This window comes from Mustela erminea, chromosome 5 (assembly GCF_009829155.1).
Source record: "Mustela erminea isolate mMusErm1 chromosome 5, mMusErm1.Pri, whole genome shotgun sequence".
In the NCBI taxonomy this organism is placed as follows: domain Eukaryota; kingdom Metazoa; phylum Chordata; class Mammalia; order Carnivora; family Mustelidae; genus Mustela; species Mustela erminea.
Window position 1 is genome coordinate 147387135 of NC_045618.1, and position 17725 is coordinate 147404859.

Consider the following 17725-nt stretch of genomic DNA (forward strand, 5'->3'; position numbering starts at 1 on the left):
CTGATATTACAATGAAGTTCCTTCTAACCCTAGATATGTAGCTGAGAAGCTCGAAAATGTGTTATTTATATGCCTTCCACAACAACAATGAGCCTGAAGAAGATGCAGAGGAACAATTTTGCATCAATATGTGAGTTTCTCTGCCCTGTTAAGATCCTACTTTACATGGGTGTTTTTGAAAGCTCAATATCAAACATGGGAATATAAATAAAACATAGTTAAAATTTGGATGTTTCTGTGAAGATGCTTTAAGTACATGTGTAATATGTTTATGTAATTAGTTTAAGGTATTTTGGAAAAGCTTTATGCCCATAACTATACTAGGGGGTAACCATGGAGCAGAAATCCAGAGTATCATTTATAGCAATGGGTTAAAGAATCAGCATATAATTAAAACCCCTGTCCATTAAGGGAGTTGGTGAGTCTAATTTTAAGTGGAAATAATATCAACTTTGTGGACACAATCTTATGTCTTATCTGGGATCTGTGTTTCTGTGGCAATGAGATGATTCTGGTCAGGGAGACAGAAGAAGGTCTGTTGGGAATTTCGTACTTCTCCAGAAGATACTTTCAGAAGAACCTCTCCCTTCTCCAAGTCCCTGTTTGGTTCTGCCTGTCACCTTTGGGATTGCTGCCACTATATCCACCCATAATGGGGGTTACCCAGAATTTGGAAGTGCCATAAAATTGATCTTATATCACGATATTAGAAGCAGTCTGGCTGTCAGTTCCATCAGATCATCTACAGACTCTCACCTCTTTTGTGCCACCAGGTGATATAAAAGCCTGTTAGTTAAATGTTCTGTTGTAACATGGTGAAGCATAGTGACAAACTGGTTACAATCTTGATTCGTACTTGGAAGGAAACTAAGAAAGAGAGTCAGAATGTTTATTTCTCATGTGTCATCTTCAGTGGTAAAGTCCTGTCCTGGGGAACCTGACAGGTGGAACATTGTGAGGAAACAGTCTTCAGGAGCCCATAGAACACAAGTAGATGGACTTAATCCCATGCCCACCTTCCGTGGCACATGGATATGTTTTATTTCTTGTATGTGCACTTTTCTACATTGTGAAGTCATTCCTGAAACAAAGACTCCATCCCTTCCTGCAGACGGAAGTCTTCTTGATTTGTGTTTCTATGCTGGGTAATACCTACTTTCATATCCAATGGCTGATGTTCACATCTGACAGCTGTCATGGTGGGACAATGGTTCACAGTGTGGTTCAGAGTCAGATAGCACATGATCATCATACCCACAGTCTCCTGGAAACGTTGAGAAAGAGCATCCCTAAAGTAAATTTACACCATCTCTGAGAGATGCATTGACTCTGTTGTCCAAAGATACTCCTACTGGCACTGGTGGTTAGTGGTCAATGAGTGGTCAAGAGCACATGCCTGATATCCCTGTGATGGCACCTGGAGAAGCCACACATTTAAGAATATTTTCTCCAACTCTAGTCTCTGTCCTATAGCATTCTGCTGTGGGACATTTAAAATGGATTCATGCATCATATCCCTCCTAAACTAAAAAAAGAATCAGTCTGCCTGTCCACTGTGAGTCTTTTTTAAAATTTATTTTTTATTTATTTTCAGCATAACATTATTCATTATTTTTGCACCACACCCAGTGCTCCATGCAATCCGTGCCCTCTATAATACCCACCACCTGGTACCCCAACCTCCCACCCCCCTGCCACTTCAAACCCCTCAGATTGTTTTTCAGAGTCCATAGTCTCTCATGGTTCACCTCCCCTTCCAATTTCCCCCAACTCCCTCCTCCTAACTCCCCTTGTCCTCCATGATATTTGTTGTGCTCCACAAATAAGTGAAACCATATGATAAATTACTCTCTCTGCTTGACTTATTTCACTCAGCATAATCTCTTCCAGTCCCATCCATGTTGCTACAAAAGTTGGGTTTTCATCCTTTCTGATGGAGGCATCATACTCCATAGTGTATATGGACCACATCTTCCTTATCCATTCGTCCGTTGAAGGGCATCTTGGTTCTTTCTACAGTTTGGCGACCGTGGCCATTGCTGCTATAAACATTGGGGTACAGATGGCCCTAGTTTTTACTACAACTGTATCTTTGGGGTAAATACCCAGTAGTGCAATGGCTGGGTCATATGGAAGTTCTATTTTTAATTTCTTGAGGAATCTCCACACTGTTCTCCAAAGAGGCTACACCAACTTGCATTCCCACCAACAATGTAAGAGGGTTCCCCTTTCTCCACATCCTCTCCAACACATGCTGTTTCCTGTCTTGCTAATTTTGGCCATTCTAACTGGTGTAAGGTGATATCTCAATGTGGTTTTAATTTGAATCTGAACAACTCTCAGAGAGGTTCCAAGCAGCAATCGCACACTGAGATTTTCCCGCTGGCCCGGGCTGGGAGTGTCTGGTCTTGCTGGGTCTAAGAGTGCTACCTTAGGCCTCTTGTCTTGCGCGCACCTCTTTCAGGGGCGGCTAAGGGTCACGCACGCGTCTCAGGCACTAAGAACGGGGCGCAGGTCTGAAAGCACCAGGCTGGGCTTTTACCCACCTCTGTCAGGGGAGAGTTTGGGGTGCACGGCTTAGGCTCTGAAACAATGGCGCGGGTCAAAGAGCACCCGCCGGGCCTTTGTAACTCTCTCAGGGGAGCATGAGGGACGTGCGCGCGCATATCTCAGGCTTTGTAGCAGGGCTCCCAGGACCTGCCCACTGGCTTGGCTCCCATACCCTCACAGGAGTTAGGACCCCACGCATTCTCGGGTTCGCTGAGGGCTTAGGGACCAAGACTTGATTTCTCCGCTGTGCTCTCTCTGCCTCAGTGCCAGGGGAGGCTGTCCTGGGACCGGGGACTTAAGCCCCTGTCTCTAGCCTCCCCGATTCCTACAATTTCCCCCTGTGATCCTTTGCTCTTTTGGAGTGCTTTCAACCAGTCTCCAAGTTAATGCTGGTCCCCAGACGCAGGGCACTCTTGCTCGTATTGGGGTATTACTTTCCAACCTGTCACCTCTGGTGGCTCCGTCCCCCTTTTGTTTATCTTCTGATATCAGTCCGCCTTCCCACTCCGCTTTACCTGCCCACTGGCGTCTTCTGCCCCTGTAGAGATCCAGACGTGTAGAATTCTGATCTCAGGCTGATTTCATGGGTAAATGGAGTTCTTTGGTAGGTAATCAGCTCACTTTGGGGTACAGGCTAAGAAGGTGCCTCCTCCTACTTTTCCGCCATCTTGTCACCCCCCCCCCTTGGAACCGCTCTGGCGGTCGGGAGCTCCCAGACAGCCGCCACTGCCATGGCTTTGGGTATAAGCAAACGATCCTGCGTCCCCAGGGTCTGCAACTTGGAACCTGCTCTGCCAATGGCCAAGGGGGAACTTATTTAGGCTCTGCACCCAGACTGAGGCTTCTCTCTGAGAGGGAGATCAGGGTACAGTTTGTTTTCCTCTAAAACTACAAAAACCATCAAAAGCGGTCAAGGTGAGAGAAAAAAAAAAGTGAACAAACATAAAAACCGCCAGAGAACAAAAGCCTGAAAAAAAACCCAGTTTCCTCAGAGCCCACCCCCTTGAGGGGGGCAGAAGACTTAACTCAGGAAACATCATTGACTGACAACCCACGTGGCAGGCCCCTCCCCCAGAAAACAAACCAAGAAAGAAAAAAAAAAAGAGAGAGAGAGAGAGAGAAAAAAAGGACTACAAGAAAACAACCACTACTTCCTAGGAAAACTTTTATTGTTCACTCGTTCCCACTATTCTGGTTCATTTTTTTTTTACACATAGGTAATTTTTTAGCCTATTTACCATCACAGCGAGCTGTACAGTACAGCAAATTCCATAAAACCCTTCTAACCTGAACTTTTTGATACATACACCTATCTTTTTCTTTTGCATTTTTATTTTTTGAATTCCTCTTTTTAAATTTTAGTTTAGTTTAGTCGAGTTTATTCCTTTTTATTTTTATCCTCTAATATTCATATAGAGTTAAACTTCAAAGTAATCCCCTTTCCCCAATCAATACTACCCCTATAGGTAAACCAATTTTTAATCCCCTTTATCTTAGGAAAGTTGAGTCCTTTAACAAAGATAACAAGATACATCCAGGAAAAATCAAAACAACCTTCCTCTCACACACTGAGAATTTATAAGAACTCTCCCATCTTCTTCCACCAGTGTTTCTGTGTTTTTGTGTTTGCCCTGATAGCATATAATCTTACATTTGGGGTTCTTTTTGACGAGGTTCTTCCTTTATTTGCATATATATATTTTTCTCTTGTCATATACTTGTATCAGTCTTTTTGTTTGTCTGTTTTTGTTTGTCTACTTCATAAATCTTACCTTGGGGCCCATCTGGGCTGAACTTTCTATTTCATCTTCCCTTTCTTTCCTGTCTCTCTCTCTCTCTCTTTTTTTTCCCTTTTTTTTTCTTTTTCTTTTCTTTTGTCTCTCGTTTGGGTGGGTATCCTGATTGCTCAGAAGTGTTCCAGGGTGCACCTTGACTGCACCACAGTTGATACATCCAGCTACATCTGTTCAGTCATCTCCCACCAAAATGACTAAGAGGAGGAATGTCCAACCGAAGAAAAATACAGAGGATGGACCTTCTGCAACAGTGCTAACAGCTATCAACATAGACAATATGTCAGAAAGAGAATTCAGGCTAACAATTATCAAGGCAATAGCTAGGTTGGAGAAAGCCATGGATGACCAAATGGAATTGATTAGGGCTGAACTTAAAGCGACCAGACAGGATGTTCACAATGTTTGGGTGGAGCTGAAAGCTACCAGGGAGGAGGTTCACAATGCTCTCAATGAGTTCCAATCTAATCTAAACTCTCTCAAAGCTAGGGTAACTGAGACAGAAGATAGAATTAGTGATCTGGAGGACAAAGAGATAGAGAGAAAGGATCAGGAGGAATCCTGGAACAAACAGCGTAGAAACCACGAAAACAGAATCAGGGAAATAATTTGAATCTCCCTGAGGGCTAGTGATGAACATTTTTCACTGTGAGTTTTTGATGGATTTCTTTAACTATCTTTTTAAAATTTTTTTAATTTTTTTTTTTAGTTTTCCATGTCCTTTGACTTTCAATTAATAAATTCTACCTAATGGGAGTGCTAAATAAATAAATAAATAAATAAATTAAATAAATAAAAAATGCTGCCCTTCTACCTGTTTGAAGGAAATCCAGGGACTTTTGACAACAAACGTAGCAGGGGAAATTCAATTCCAGTTCAACTTCAGGGTGCAGCTCTGATCTATCTCTGTTTTCATTTTCTCAGCTCAGACTCTTTGACCTTGCCGGATGAGTACAGGACCTCTGCTCTGTCTCCAGATCCTCCAGTTTCCTTCCCTGAATGCATCTTGTGCATCAGGAAGACTGAAAACTCGCCATGCCATCCAAAATCCACCTGTGTTCACTGATCAGAGACATGGAGTGGTGCTAGTAATATTCCTGCACTTCTTGTCCTTGGGGAGCACTCCTCACAACTTGATCATAGCCCCGGACTCACTGCCAGGAGGTGCATTCCTCTCTGAGTCTCCTAGTCGTTATGACCGGCGTGACAAATCGACCAGGAATGTGAGGGTAAGAGGATGAGGAAAAGAACTTGAGAAGCCAAGAGATGGGGACAGGCAGAGCATTGTGGAGGATGTCCAACAGCGCTAAGTTTATTCAAAGCATTAAGGCCATATATATAGTGATATTACAATAGGAGAAGCAATACATCTGTGTCTAGTTAAAGAACTATGAGTTCCCATAAGTTTCACAATTAACTATAAGCAGACCTTGTGACGCCAAATGGCTGATGCCGGGTCAAGTGTTCTGTATTGATACAGCAAACCTGAAAGTAATTTATGGGCTGTACTAGGACAGCAAGGACGAGCCACAAACTTATGACCCCAACCGAATTGTTCTCATTGGTTTAGCAAGCTTGTGGGAAGTCACGTAGGCGAGCGCACAACACATAGCACAGACCCTTTCTCAGTGCTGCTCAACTTTTCCCACCCTAAACCTTTCGTTAGGTTATTGGGACTTTAAAGGAGGCTCAAGTCAGGACCTGGTTTGGTCCTCGTCTCAAGCCTTATTGCGGCCTCCCACATCTCCCCCTTCCTTTTTAAATAAGTCAAGCATATGAATTTGTGCTTGTGCATGTAATAATTGCTGTCCTAGAATGAATCTGTACAATGCACTGTATTAAAGCAAAAGCAGGCAATATAATGAGGAGTCCAGTAAACAACCAGAATGACTGTTACTAGTGCTGCTATTCCTGCTATCAATAGACCCAGAAAACGTTTGACTTGTTTGAGCTGCAACTGCAATTCAAGGGCAAACTGATAACCATAGTTAGCATACCAAGGTCTTTCTACTTCCACAGGTAATAACATATAAGGAGGTTGCATAGTTACAAACACTATCATGGGACCTGTTGAAGTCCCATCTGCCTGATGAAGGCAGGGACACAGGTAGACAATTTGTTAATACACAATGGTCACAATGGATATTATGCAATAGATGTCCCCCTTGGAAAGAAGTGAGAACTATTGATCCTGAGCCCACTACCAGTAAAAACGACCTAGGAACACAGGCCTGCAAAGTCAGATTGAATTCTTTTGTGGCAGTATAACCATTTCTGTCTATTTGCACTCCGATTGGTCCCAGGGCAGCAACCAGTTTCCGGAGTTCTGCATGAAGCATCCCTCCAGCTGTAAGGGGAGGGGGGGACATATTTTTTTCTCTCTGTTCTGGCCATTCAACGTGAGGCGAGCCATCCTCTGTTGGAGACGCAAGGATTTGACACCACCTTTCTGGAAGCCAGCGTGGGGTATCCTCTTCCTGAGGAAAAACACAAACAAAATCTCATCCTCTGTGGAGGACAGGATCAGGCTTCTGGTCTTTTTCTCCTTTTCTGAAGATTTCCCTTCATAAACCTTCTACAACTTTCTTCTGCATTTTTATTTTGTCCCAAGCCATTTTCTTCCAAACAACCATCTTATTTAGGACAAAATTACCTTTATTAAAATTATCTTTAATAAAATGTATTTCCATCCCTTAAATATTTCTTACATATCATCTAGTTTTACATAGAGTTGCTTATTTTATTTTTATCAGTCTTACAGTTAGTAGAATTTTGTACTCTTAGAAACACCTTAATCTTTAGTGAAGACTAAGTATTAACCACTTATGTACCCATTAAAACCTTGAGACAGACAATTAACTATCAGTTTAGTCATTTCTTTGCTAACAGATTTTATCAAATAACATGAGCTTATTTGGCCTTCTGTAAACTTTGATAAAATAAAAGCTTCACATTTACTGCTGTAACTTCAAAGACATGTCTATCTTAATTAAACCAACAAACTTAACTTAGTTCCAATAGTGATTTATGTTCCACCTGAGGCCCACTCCACTTTGAATGTTTACCTGAGACACGAGTGGGAGATCTGGAGTGGGGGGCATTAGGCACAGGGGGTGCTCTTCTTTCTCCTTGACAGTGAAGAGAAAAGGAGCCATGGTGCATGATCTGGAGTCTAGTCATGCAGGCTGCACCCATGTTGGTGCAGAAACAGGAGAAGGGGGAGACAGAAGAAATAAAGTGCTGCTAGGAGGCAGAGAAAGAATTCCCAGTTTTAGAGCTCATCAGCTCCAAGAGAGGAGCAGACTCCATGCTTTCCCACCAGCAAGGGGGAAGGGATTAAGCAGTCCAAGTCGGGCCAGAGAAGACAGGGAAACTTCCCCGAAACAAAGAGAGTTTCAGCAGCTGCTTGGGAATATTCCCTACAGTCTCTGTCCCGAGTTAGACTAACCCCAGTTGGCTTCAGTTGTAGCCATTAACACAGGAAATGAGTGAGAGAGAAGCCCCCCGTGTCTGTTAGGGGGAACAGAGAGAGAGAAAGTCAGAGTCCCCTTTGCTAGGGATGGCCCAGCAAACTGGGTATACTAGAAGAAGGCTTATTTATGTAATTATCTGCAAAGCCCTTTTAGAGACCTTGGACCTTTTTTGCTTCATAAGGGCCTGCAAAGCTGTCATAAAATAGACCTGTTCCATAGACTGTGATCACCCCATGTTATTTTACTTCTGCTGTCACCCGTCAACCCAGGCTCTTCTTACCTGACTGTTGGCAAATACTTCCCTGTATGTGCACTCCCTTGAAATGTTCTCAGGTCCCTGTTCAGGTGCCACTTGTCACGGCTGGTACAACAAATCCACCAGGAACATGAGGGTAAGAGGATGAAGAAAAGAACTTGAGAAGCAGAGAGATGGGGACAGGAGGAACACTGTGGAGGATGTCCAACAGTGCTAAGTTTATTCAAAGCATTAAGGCCATATATATAGCGATAATAGGGTAAGAAATACACCTGTGTCTAGTTAAATAACCACGAGTTCCCATAATAAGCTTCACATTTAACTATAAGTAGACCTCGTGACGCCAAATGGCTGATGCAAGGTCAAGTGTTCTGTATTGATACAGCAAACCTGAAAGTAATTTATGGGCTGTACTAGGGCAGCAAGGACCAGCCACAAACTTATGACCCCAACCAAATTGTTCTCATTGGTTTAGCAAGCATGTGGGAAGTCACGTAGGTGAGTGCACAACACATAACACAGACCCTTTCTCAGCGCTACTCAGCTTTTCCTGTCCTAAACCTTTTGTTAGGTTATTCAGACTTTAAAGGAGGCAACAGTCAGGGCCTGGTTTGGTCCTCATCTCAAGCCTTATTGCAGCCTCCCACACCTAGTGAGTGATGTTATGTATGTGGATAACATATGTCAACCATTAATGCAAAATAATATAATAATTGCATAATATTTAATTGAATTTCTCATTCAAAGAGCAATTGAACCATAAGACAACCAGATCAGAGCAGAGAGAACTAAATTAGAGAACTAAATTATTTAGAGAATTAAATAAAACACTGGATTTCAACATTGAGCTTCAGCATATACAGAAGAAGGAATTTATCACACCCTCTTGGCTACAAGGAAATGTGGGATGCAGTAGTTAGGATGGTGGAGAGGGTGTAGCTAGGCTTGGATTTCTGGAACACAGCTAGGTAGTCATCAAATCATTCTGAGCAGCCAAGAAGTCAATCAGAGGTCTGAGGAACAAAACCTGCAAGTCTTCAAATAGAAAACTGACCTCCTTTTGTTATGTAGGAGGTGCAGAGAGTTGCCTTGGGACAGATAGAGCTGTGGGGGTGACATCAGGGATGGATCCTCCTTCTGGAAGCTACCATGATTTATTGTAGCAGCAAAGCATAAAATCTGAACTTTTAGAAGTGTGCTACTGTGGGGATATGGCCGGAATAAAGGTGCTGAAGTGGCAAAGTGGGGCAGAATTCCAGGGTCTGAGGTCTGCTGAGTCACAAGAAGGAAGTGTAGTACCATTGTGATGCACAGATGCTAGGCAAAGAGCCTGGAACCCTGTTGAACAGTGAGTTTAAGTGAAAGTTTCTGCTCTGATTTCCCATGAACAGTGAACCACAATCTGGTCATGTTATCTCTTTCCTGAGACCTGTGGGCAAATGGCAAAATGTATAAGACTCTACCCTGGAGGAATAGCATGGGTCCACACCAAAGGAACCTCTAATTTTGAAGTTTTGAAACTCAATAATGTGCCTCAGATGCAACAGCTCAGACACAGGTAGGGTGAACTTGGGTTTCAGATGGAAACATTGGAGAGAAAGGGGTTGATTGCTCTTCTGTGAGGGCTCACTGAAGAGTGGGGTGTATGTGAAATTTCAACCCCTGCATAGAAAGCAGATGCCATATTCAATTTACCCATCAGTGCCATCAGGAAGCAAAACAATGGCACCTAGTGGAGGGCAGACCTGCTTATTATACCAAGCTCTGTCCCCGGCTTCCAAGATGTGCATTTCCATGAGGGCAAAACCCCTGAGAATAATCATAGCAGGCACCTTCCCCAGAAGATCCACAGGACAATTCCAACTCATCAAGTTTAATGATCATAAAATGTGGTACACTTCCAGTTCCTGGAGAACTGGGCTTAGCTTTCATTCTTTTGAATCTGAAGTTTATTTTTTTATTTTTGATTTATTTTCTGATTCATCTTTCTTTACTTTTTTAAAAATTAAATTAATTTATTTATTTTCAGAAAAACAGTATGCATTATTTTTTCACCACACCCAGTGCTCCATGCAATCCGTGCCCTCTATAATACCCACCACCTGGTACCCCAACATCCCACCCCCCCGCCACTTCAAACCCCTCAGATTGTTTTTCAGAGTCCATAGTCTCTCATGATTCACCTCCCCTTCCAATTTACCCCAACTCCCTTCTCTCTCTAACACCCCTTGTCCTCCATGATATTTGTTATGCTCCACAAATAAATGAAACCATATGATTGTTGACTCTCTCTGCTTGACTTATTTCACTCAGCATAATTTCTTCCAGTACCGTCCATGTTGCTACAAAAGTTGGGTATTCGTCCTTTCTGATGGAGGCATAATACTCCATAGTGTATATGGACCACAAATTCCGCTGGTATTCTTCAAAGAGCTGGAGCAAATAATCCAAAAATTTGTATGGAATCAGAAGAGACCCTGAATCGCTAAGGAAATGTTGAAAAACACAAGTAAAACTGGGGGCGTCATGTTACCTGATTTCAAGCTTTACTACAAATCTGTGATCACCAAGACAGCATGGTACTGGCATCAAAACAGACACATAGACCAGTGGAACAGAGTAGAGAGCCCAGATGTGAACCCTCAACTCTATGGTCAAATAATCTTTGACAAAACAGGAAAAAATAGACAGTGGAAAAAAGACAGTCTCTTCAATAAATGGTGCTGGGAAATTTGGACAGCTATGCTTAGAATTAAACTGGACCATTCTCTTATATGATACACAAAGATAAACTCGAAATGGATAAAAGATCTCAACTTGAAACAGGAATCTATCAAAATCCTAGAGAAGAGCATAGGCAGTAACCTCTTCAACATCAGCCACAGCAACTGCTTTCAATATGTGTCTCCAAAGACAAAGGGAACAAAAGCAAAAATGAACTTTTGTGACTTCATCAAAATCAAAAGCTTCTACACAGCAAAGGAAATACTCAACAAAACACAGAGGCAACCCACGGAATGGGAGAAGATGTTTGCAAATGACAGTACAGACAAAGGGCTGTTATCGAAGATCTAGAAAGAACCCCTCAAACTCAACACGCAAAAAACAGATAATCTCATCAAAAAATGGACAGAAGACATGAACAGACACTTCTGCAAAGGAGACATATGAATAGCCAACAGGCACATGAAAATGTGCTCATCATTTGATATTGGGGAAATTCATATCAAAACCACATTGAGATATCACCTTACACCAGTTAGAAGGGCAAAAAGTTACAATGCATAAACAATGAATCTTGGAACACTGAAAAAATAAAATAAAATTCAAAATAAAATGAGATGTCAAGGAACAACAAATTTTGAAGAGGTTGTGGTGAGAGGAGAACCCTTTTACACTTTTGGTGGGAATACAAGTTGATACAGTCATATTGGAAAACAGTGTGGACTTTCCTAAAAAAGTTTAAAATAGAACTATCTTCTGACCCATCAATTGCACTACTGGGTATTTACCCAAAAGGTACACATGTAGTAAAAAGAAGGGTCACATGAATCCCAATGTTCATAGCAGGAATGTCCATAATAGCCAAACTGCGGGAGATGCTCTTCAACAGATGAATGGATAAAGAAGATGCAGTTTACATATACAACAGAACATTACTCAGCCATCAAAAAGCATGAATACCCACTATTGTATCAACATGGATGGGACTGGAGGAAATTTTGCTAAATAAGTTAAGCAGAAAAATAGTCACTTATCGTAAGGTTTTATTTTTTCATGGAAGATAAGGAATCTCAAGGAGGATATTAGGAGAAGGAAGAGAAAAATAAAGGGGTGGGAATCAGAGGGGAAGATGAACCAAGAGAGACTAAGGACCATGAGGAATAAAGTGAGGGATTTAGAGAGGTGGGTGGTGGGGTGATGGGTTACTCTGGGATGGGTATTAAGGAGGGCAGGTATTAGGGAGTTAGAGAGGAGAATGGAGTTGGGGGAAATTGGAAGGGAAGATGAACCATGAGAGACTATGGACTCTGTAAAACAATCTGAGGGGTTTTAAGCTGCGGGGGGTAGGATGTTGGGGGAACCAGGTGGTGGGTATTATAGAGGGCACGGATTTCATGGAGCGCTGGATGTGGTACAAAAACAATGAATACTGTTATGCTGAAAATAAATAATTTTCAAAAAAAGAGGGCAGGTATTGCACAGAGCACTGGGTGTTATATGCAAACAATGAATCGTGAAATATTACATCAAAAACTAATGATGTACAGAAGATATGATATTGATGAAGTACCAAAAGATCATTTTTGCTTTTGTATCCTTTGACTTTGGAGACATAACTTGTGTGTGTGTGTGTGTGTGTGTGTGTCCTTTAGCTCCCACAATACGTCTTTTTTTAAATTTATTTTTTATTTACAGCATAACAGTATTCATTATTTCTACACCACACCCAGTGCTCCAAGCAATCTGTGCCCTCTATAATACCCACCACCTGGTACCCAGACCTCCCATCCCCCACCCCTTCAGAACCCTCAGATTGTTTTCAGAGTCCATAGTCTCTCACGATTCACCTCCCCATCCAATTTCCCCCAACTCCCTTCTCCTCTCTATTTCCCCAGGTCCTCCATGCTATTTGTTATGCTCCACAAATAAGTGAAACCATATGATAATTGACTCTCTCTGCTTGACTTATTTCACTCAGCATAATCTCTTCCAGTCCCGTCCATGTTGCTACAAAAGTTGGGTATTTATCCTTTCTGATGGAGGCATAATACTCCATAGTGTATATGGACCACATCTTTCTTATCCATTCGTCCATTTAAGGGCATCTTGGTACTTTCCACAGTTTGGCAACCGTGGCCATTGCTGTTATAAACATTGGGGTTCAGATGGCCCTTCTTTTCACTACATCTGTATCTTTGGGTAAATACCCAGGAGTGCAATTGAAGGGTCATAGGGAAGTTCTATTTTTAATTTCTTGAGGAATCTCCACACTGTTCTCAAAAGAGGCTGCACCAACTTGCATTCCCACCAAACGTGGAAGAGGGTTTCCCTTTCTCCACGTCCTCTCCAACACATGTTGTTTCCTGTCTTGCTAATTTTGGCCATTCTAACTGGTGTAAGGTGATATCTCAATGTGGTTTTAATTTGAATCTCCCTGATGGCTAGTGATGATGAACTTTTTTCATGTGTCTGATAGCCATTTGTATGTCTTGATTGGAGAAGTGTCTGTTCATATCTTCTGCCCATTTTTTGATACGCTTGCCTGTTTTGTGTGTATTGAGTTTGAGGAGTTCATTATAGATCCTGGATATCAAACTTTTGTCTGTACTGTCATTTGCAAATATCTTCTCCTATTCCATGGGTTGCCTCTTTGTTTTTTTGACTGTTTCCTTTGCTGTGGAGAAGCTTTTGATTTTGATGAAGTCCCAAAAGTTTATTTTTGCTTTTGTTGCCTTTGCCTTTGGCGACATATCTTGAAAGAAGTTGCTGTGGCTAATATCAAAGAGATTACTGCCTATGTTCTCCTCTAGGAGTCTGATGGATTCCTGCCAAACGTTGAGGTCTTTTATCCATTTTGAGTTTATCTTTGTGTACGGTGTAAGAGAATGGTCGAGTTTCATTCTTCTACATATAGCTGCCCAGTTTTCCCAGCACCATTTATTGAAGAGACTGTCTTTTTTCCACTGTATATTTTTTCATGTTTTGTCAAAGATTAATTGAGCATAGAGTTGAGGGTCCATATCTGGGCTCTCTACTCTGTTCCAATGCTCTATGTGTGTGTTTTTATGCCAGTACCATGCTGTCTTGGTGATCACAGTTTTGTAGTAAAACTTGAAATCAGGTAACGCGATGCCCCCAGTTTTATCTTTGTTTTTCAACATTTCCCTAGCTATTCGGGGTTTTTTCTGATTCCATACAAAATTTTGGATTCTTTGCTCCAGCTCTTTGAAGAATACCAGTGGAATTTTGATCAGAATGGCATTAAAAGTATAGATTGCTCTAGGCAGTATTGACATTTTAACAATGTTTATTCTTCTGATCCAAGAGCATGGAATGGTCTTCCTTCTTTTTGTGTCTTCTTCAATTTCTTTCATGAGTGTTCTGTACTTCCTCAAGTATAGATCCTTTACCTCTTTGGTTAGGTTTATACCCAGGTATCTTATGGTTCTTGGTGCTATAGTAAATGGAATTGATTCTCTAATTTCCCTTTCTGTATTTTCATTTTTAGTGTATAATAAAGTCACTGATTTCTACACATTGACTTTAATCCTGCCACGTTGCTGAATTGTTGTATGAGTTCTAGTAATTTGGGGGTGGAGTCTTTTGGGTTTTCCCATATAAAGAATCATGTCATCTGCAAAGAGAGAGAGTTTGACTTCTTCATTACCAATTTGGATAGCTTTTATTTCTCTTTGTTGTATGATTGCTGTTGCTAGGACTTCTAATACTATGTTGAACAAGGGTGGTGAAAGTGGGCATCCTTGTCGTGTTCCTGATCTCAACGGGAAGGCTGCAAGCTTTTTCCCATTGAGGATGATATTTTCTGTGGGTCTTTCCTAGATAGATTTATGAGGTTCAGGAATGTTCCCTCTATCCCTATACTTTGAAGCTTTTTAATCAGGAACGGATGCTGGATTTTGTCAAATGCTTTTTCTGCCTCAATTGAGAGAACCATGTGCTTCTTCTCTCTTCTCTTGTTAATTTGTTGTATCACATTGATTGATTTGCGAATGTTGAACCATCCTTGTAGCCCAGGGATGAATCCCACCTTTTCAGACATATCTTAAAAGAAGTTGCTGTGACCGATGTTGAAGAAATTACTGCCTATGTTCTCCTGTACAAGTCTGATGGATTCCTGCCTCATGTTGAGGTCTTTCATCCATTTTGAGTTTATCTTTGTGTAGTGCACAGCAAAGGAAGCAGTCAAGAAAACAAATAGGCAACCCGCAGAATGGGAGAAGTATTCACAAATGACAGTACAGACAAAGGGCTGATATCCAAGATCTAGAAAGAACACCTCAAACTCAACTAACAGAAAACACATAATCATGTCAGAAAATGGGCAGAAGACCTGAACAGACAATTCACCAAAGAAAAGATCAAACAGCTAATAGAAAAATGAATAAAAGTTCATCATAATTAGCCATCAGGAAGATTCAAATAAGAATTACATTGAGAAACCACCATACACCAGTTAGAATGACCAAAATTAGCAAGACAGGAAACAACATATGTTGGAGAGGATGTGGAGAAAGGGGAACCCTCTTCCACTGTTGGTCGGAATGCAAGTTGGTGCAGCCTCTTTAGAAAACAGTGTGGAGATTCCTTAAGAAATTAAAAATAGAACTTCCCTATGACCCTGCCATTGCACTCCTGGGAATTTACCACAAAGATACAGATGTAGTAAAGAGAAGGGCCATCTGTACCCCATGTTTATAGCAGCAATGGCCACGGTCGCCAAACTGTGGAAAGAACCAAGATGCCCTTCAATGGACGGATGGATAAGGAAGATGTGGTCCATATACACTATGGAGTATGATACCTCCATCAGAAAGGATGAATACCCAGCTTTTGTAGCAACATGGACGGGACTGGAAGAGATTATGCTGAGTGAAATCAGTCAAGCAGAGAGAGTCAATTATCATATGGTTTCACTTATTTGTGGAGCATAACAAATAGCATGGAGGATATGGGGAGTTAGAAAGGAGAAGGGATTTGGGGGATATTTGAAGGGGAGGTGAACCATGAGAGACTATGGACTCTGAAAAACAATCTGAGGGGTTTGAAGTTGCGGGTGTTGGGAGGTTGGGGTACCAGGTGGTGGGTACTATAGAGGGCACGGATTGCATGGAGCACTTAGTGTGGTGCAAGAATAATGAATACTGTTATGCTGAAAATAAATAAATAAATTCAAAAAAAAAAGAAAAATTATTTAAACCCTGGTTTTTTAACTGTTCTGTGTTTCTTAATTTCTATATAATCTCTTTATGCTCCAACCTTGTTATTTCCTTCCTTCTGTTATATTTAAGATTCAGCTATTGCTTTTTCTTTAGCACCTTTAGGTGTAATGTAAGGTTATTTATTTGAGATTTTTCTTGCTTCTTGAGGTATTTCTATGCACTGTGTATTTCTGTCTTAGGACCACCTTTGCTGCAGAGAAATTACAAGATGGTGATAGAGGTTTTCTACTCTTTTCTTAAGTTTAATTTTATTTTTTCAGTGGAGGTTTTATACTCGTGTGTGTGTGTGTGTGTGTGGTCTTCTGGCTCTGCTGGAGGTTCTTGTGATCCACAGTGACTGCCACTGAGATTCTTATAAATGTTTTGTTGACCTGCATCAGGATATTTGTAATTTATTGGTTTTTAAGGACAAAAGGAAACTAATGTAACCAACTCTTCTTTCTTTCTTTCTTTTTTTTTTTTTTTGCATGTTAGTATATTTTTCTTCCTGTTACAACTAAGTTTCTAAGTCAGAGAGTGAATAGGTAAGCACAGAACAATGTCAAGGAAGCTCCCTTGTGGAAACTGCTCCATGGAGGAAACCTCAGACCCTGACAGGAAATATGCCATAGACTCCAACTGCATTTGCTCCTGGGGATTAAAGACATGATTGGTGAATAGTGTGCACCCTCTACTGGTCTAATACACTTACAGTTTGAGGTTTGTGTCTGGGCTTACACGGAGGGCACCTCACTGTGTCTCTCGCACAGTAATACACGGTCATGTCCTCGATTTTCACGCTGTTCATCTGCAGATACAGCGTGTTCTTGCTGTTGTCTCTGGAGATGGTGAATAGGCCCTTCACAGAATCTGCATAGCTTGTGCTACTTCCATCACTACTAATATATGCGACCCACTGCAGCCCCTTCCCCAGAGCCTGGCGGACCCAGCTCATGTAGTAGCTGCTAAAGGTGAATCCAGAGGCTGCACAGGAGAGTCTCAGAGACCCACCAGGCTTCACCAGGTCTCCGCCAGACTCCACCAGCTGCACCTCACACTGGACACCTGCAGACACAAGACATCCCAGTCAGGAATCCATCACACACCCAGGGTTTCTCTCACTCATATCCATTCACATACTCAATGTCTCTTGTTCTCCACAAATTACCTTTTAAAAGAGCAACAAGAAAAACCCAGCCAAGCACAGACTCCATGGTGAGTTCTCTGTGTTCTGTCCTGCTCAGTGAATGTGGACACCTGGAAATCCCAGGCCTGGGGCTCCTCTCCCAGCTGCATGGTCCGGACTGGGCTGTTTTATTCAGTGGAGGGAAGATCCTATTTGCATGTCCTCTGAGTATATAGTTAGCTCCTGATGTAGGTTTAATTCTTTACAAGTTAAAAACAAAGATTCCATTATTTGTAGATCACTTTGTTTAGATGGCACTGTGTCAGTATGTAGATTTTTTTTTAATTTAATGTCATTTTATTTTTCAGTGTTTTAAAATTCATTGTTTATGCACCACCCCCAGTGCTCCATGCAATATGTGCCTTCCATAATACCCAGCACCTGGTTCCCCCCCTCAAACCCCTAAACCCTCAGTTTGTATCTCAGAGTCCACAGTCTCTCATGGTTTGTGTACCCCTCCAGTTTCCCCCAAATCACTTCTCTTCTCCATCTCCCAATGTCTTCCACATTATTCCTTAAGTTCT

General features: G+C 41.7%; 1 gene segment (V, D, J or C); it reads right to left on the reverse strand.

The window, feature by feature from the left end:
* Positions 1–8890: 8890 nt before the first annotated feature.
* LOC116590249 lies at positions 8891–17308 on the reverse strand. The segment is given in 3 exon segments: positions 8891–8920; positions 16815–17080; positions 17184–17308. Coding segments are annotated over 3 exon segments (342 nt in total).
* Between the last annotated feature and the right edge of the window lie 417 nt (positions 17309–17725).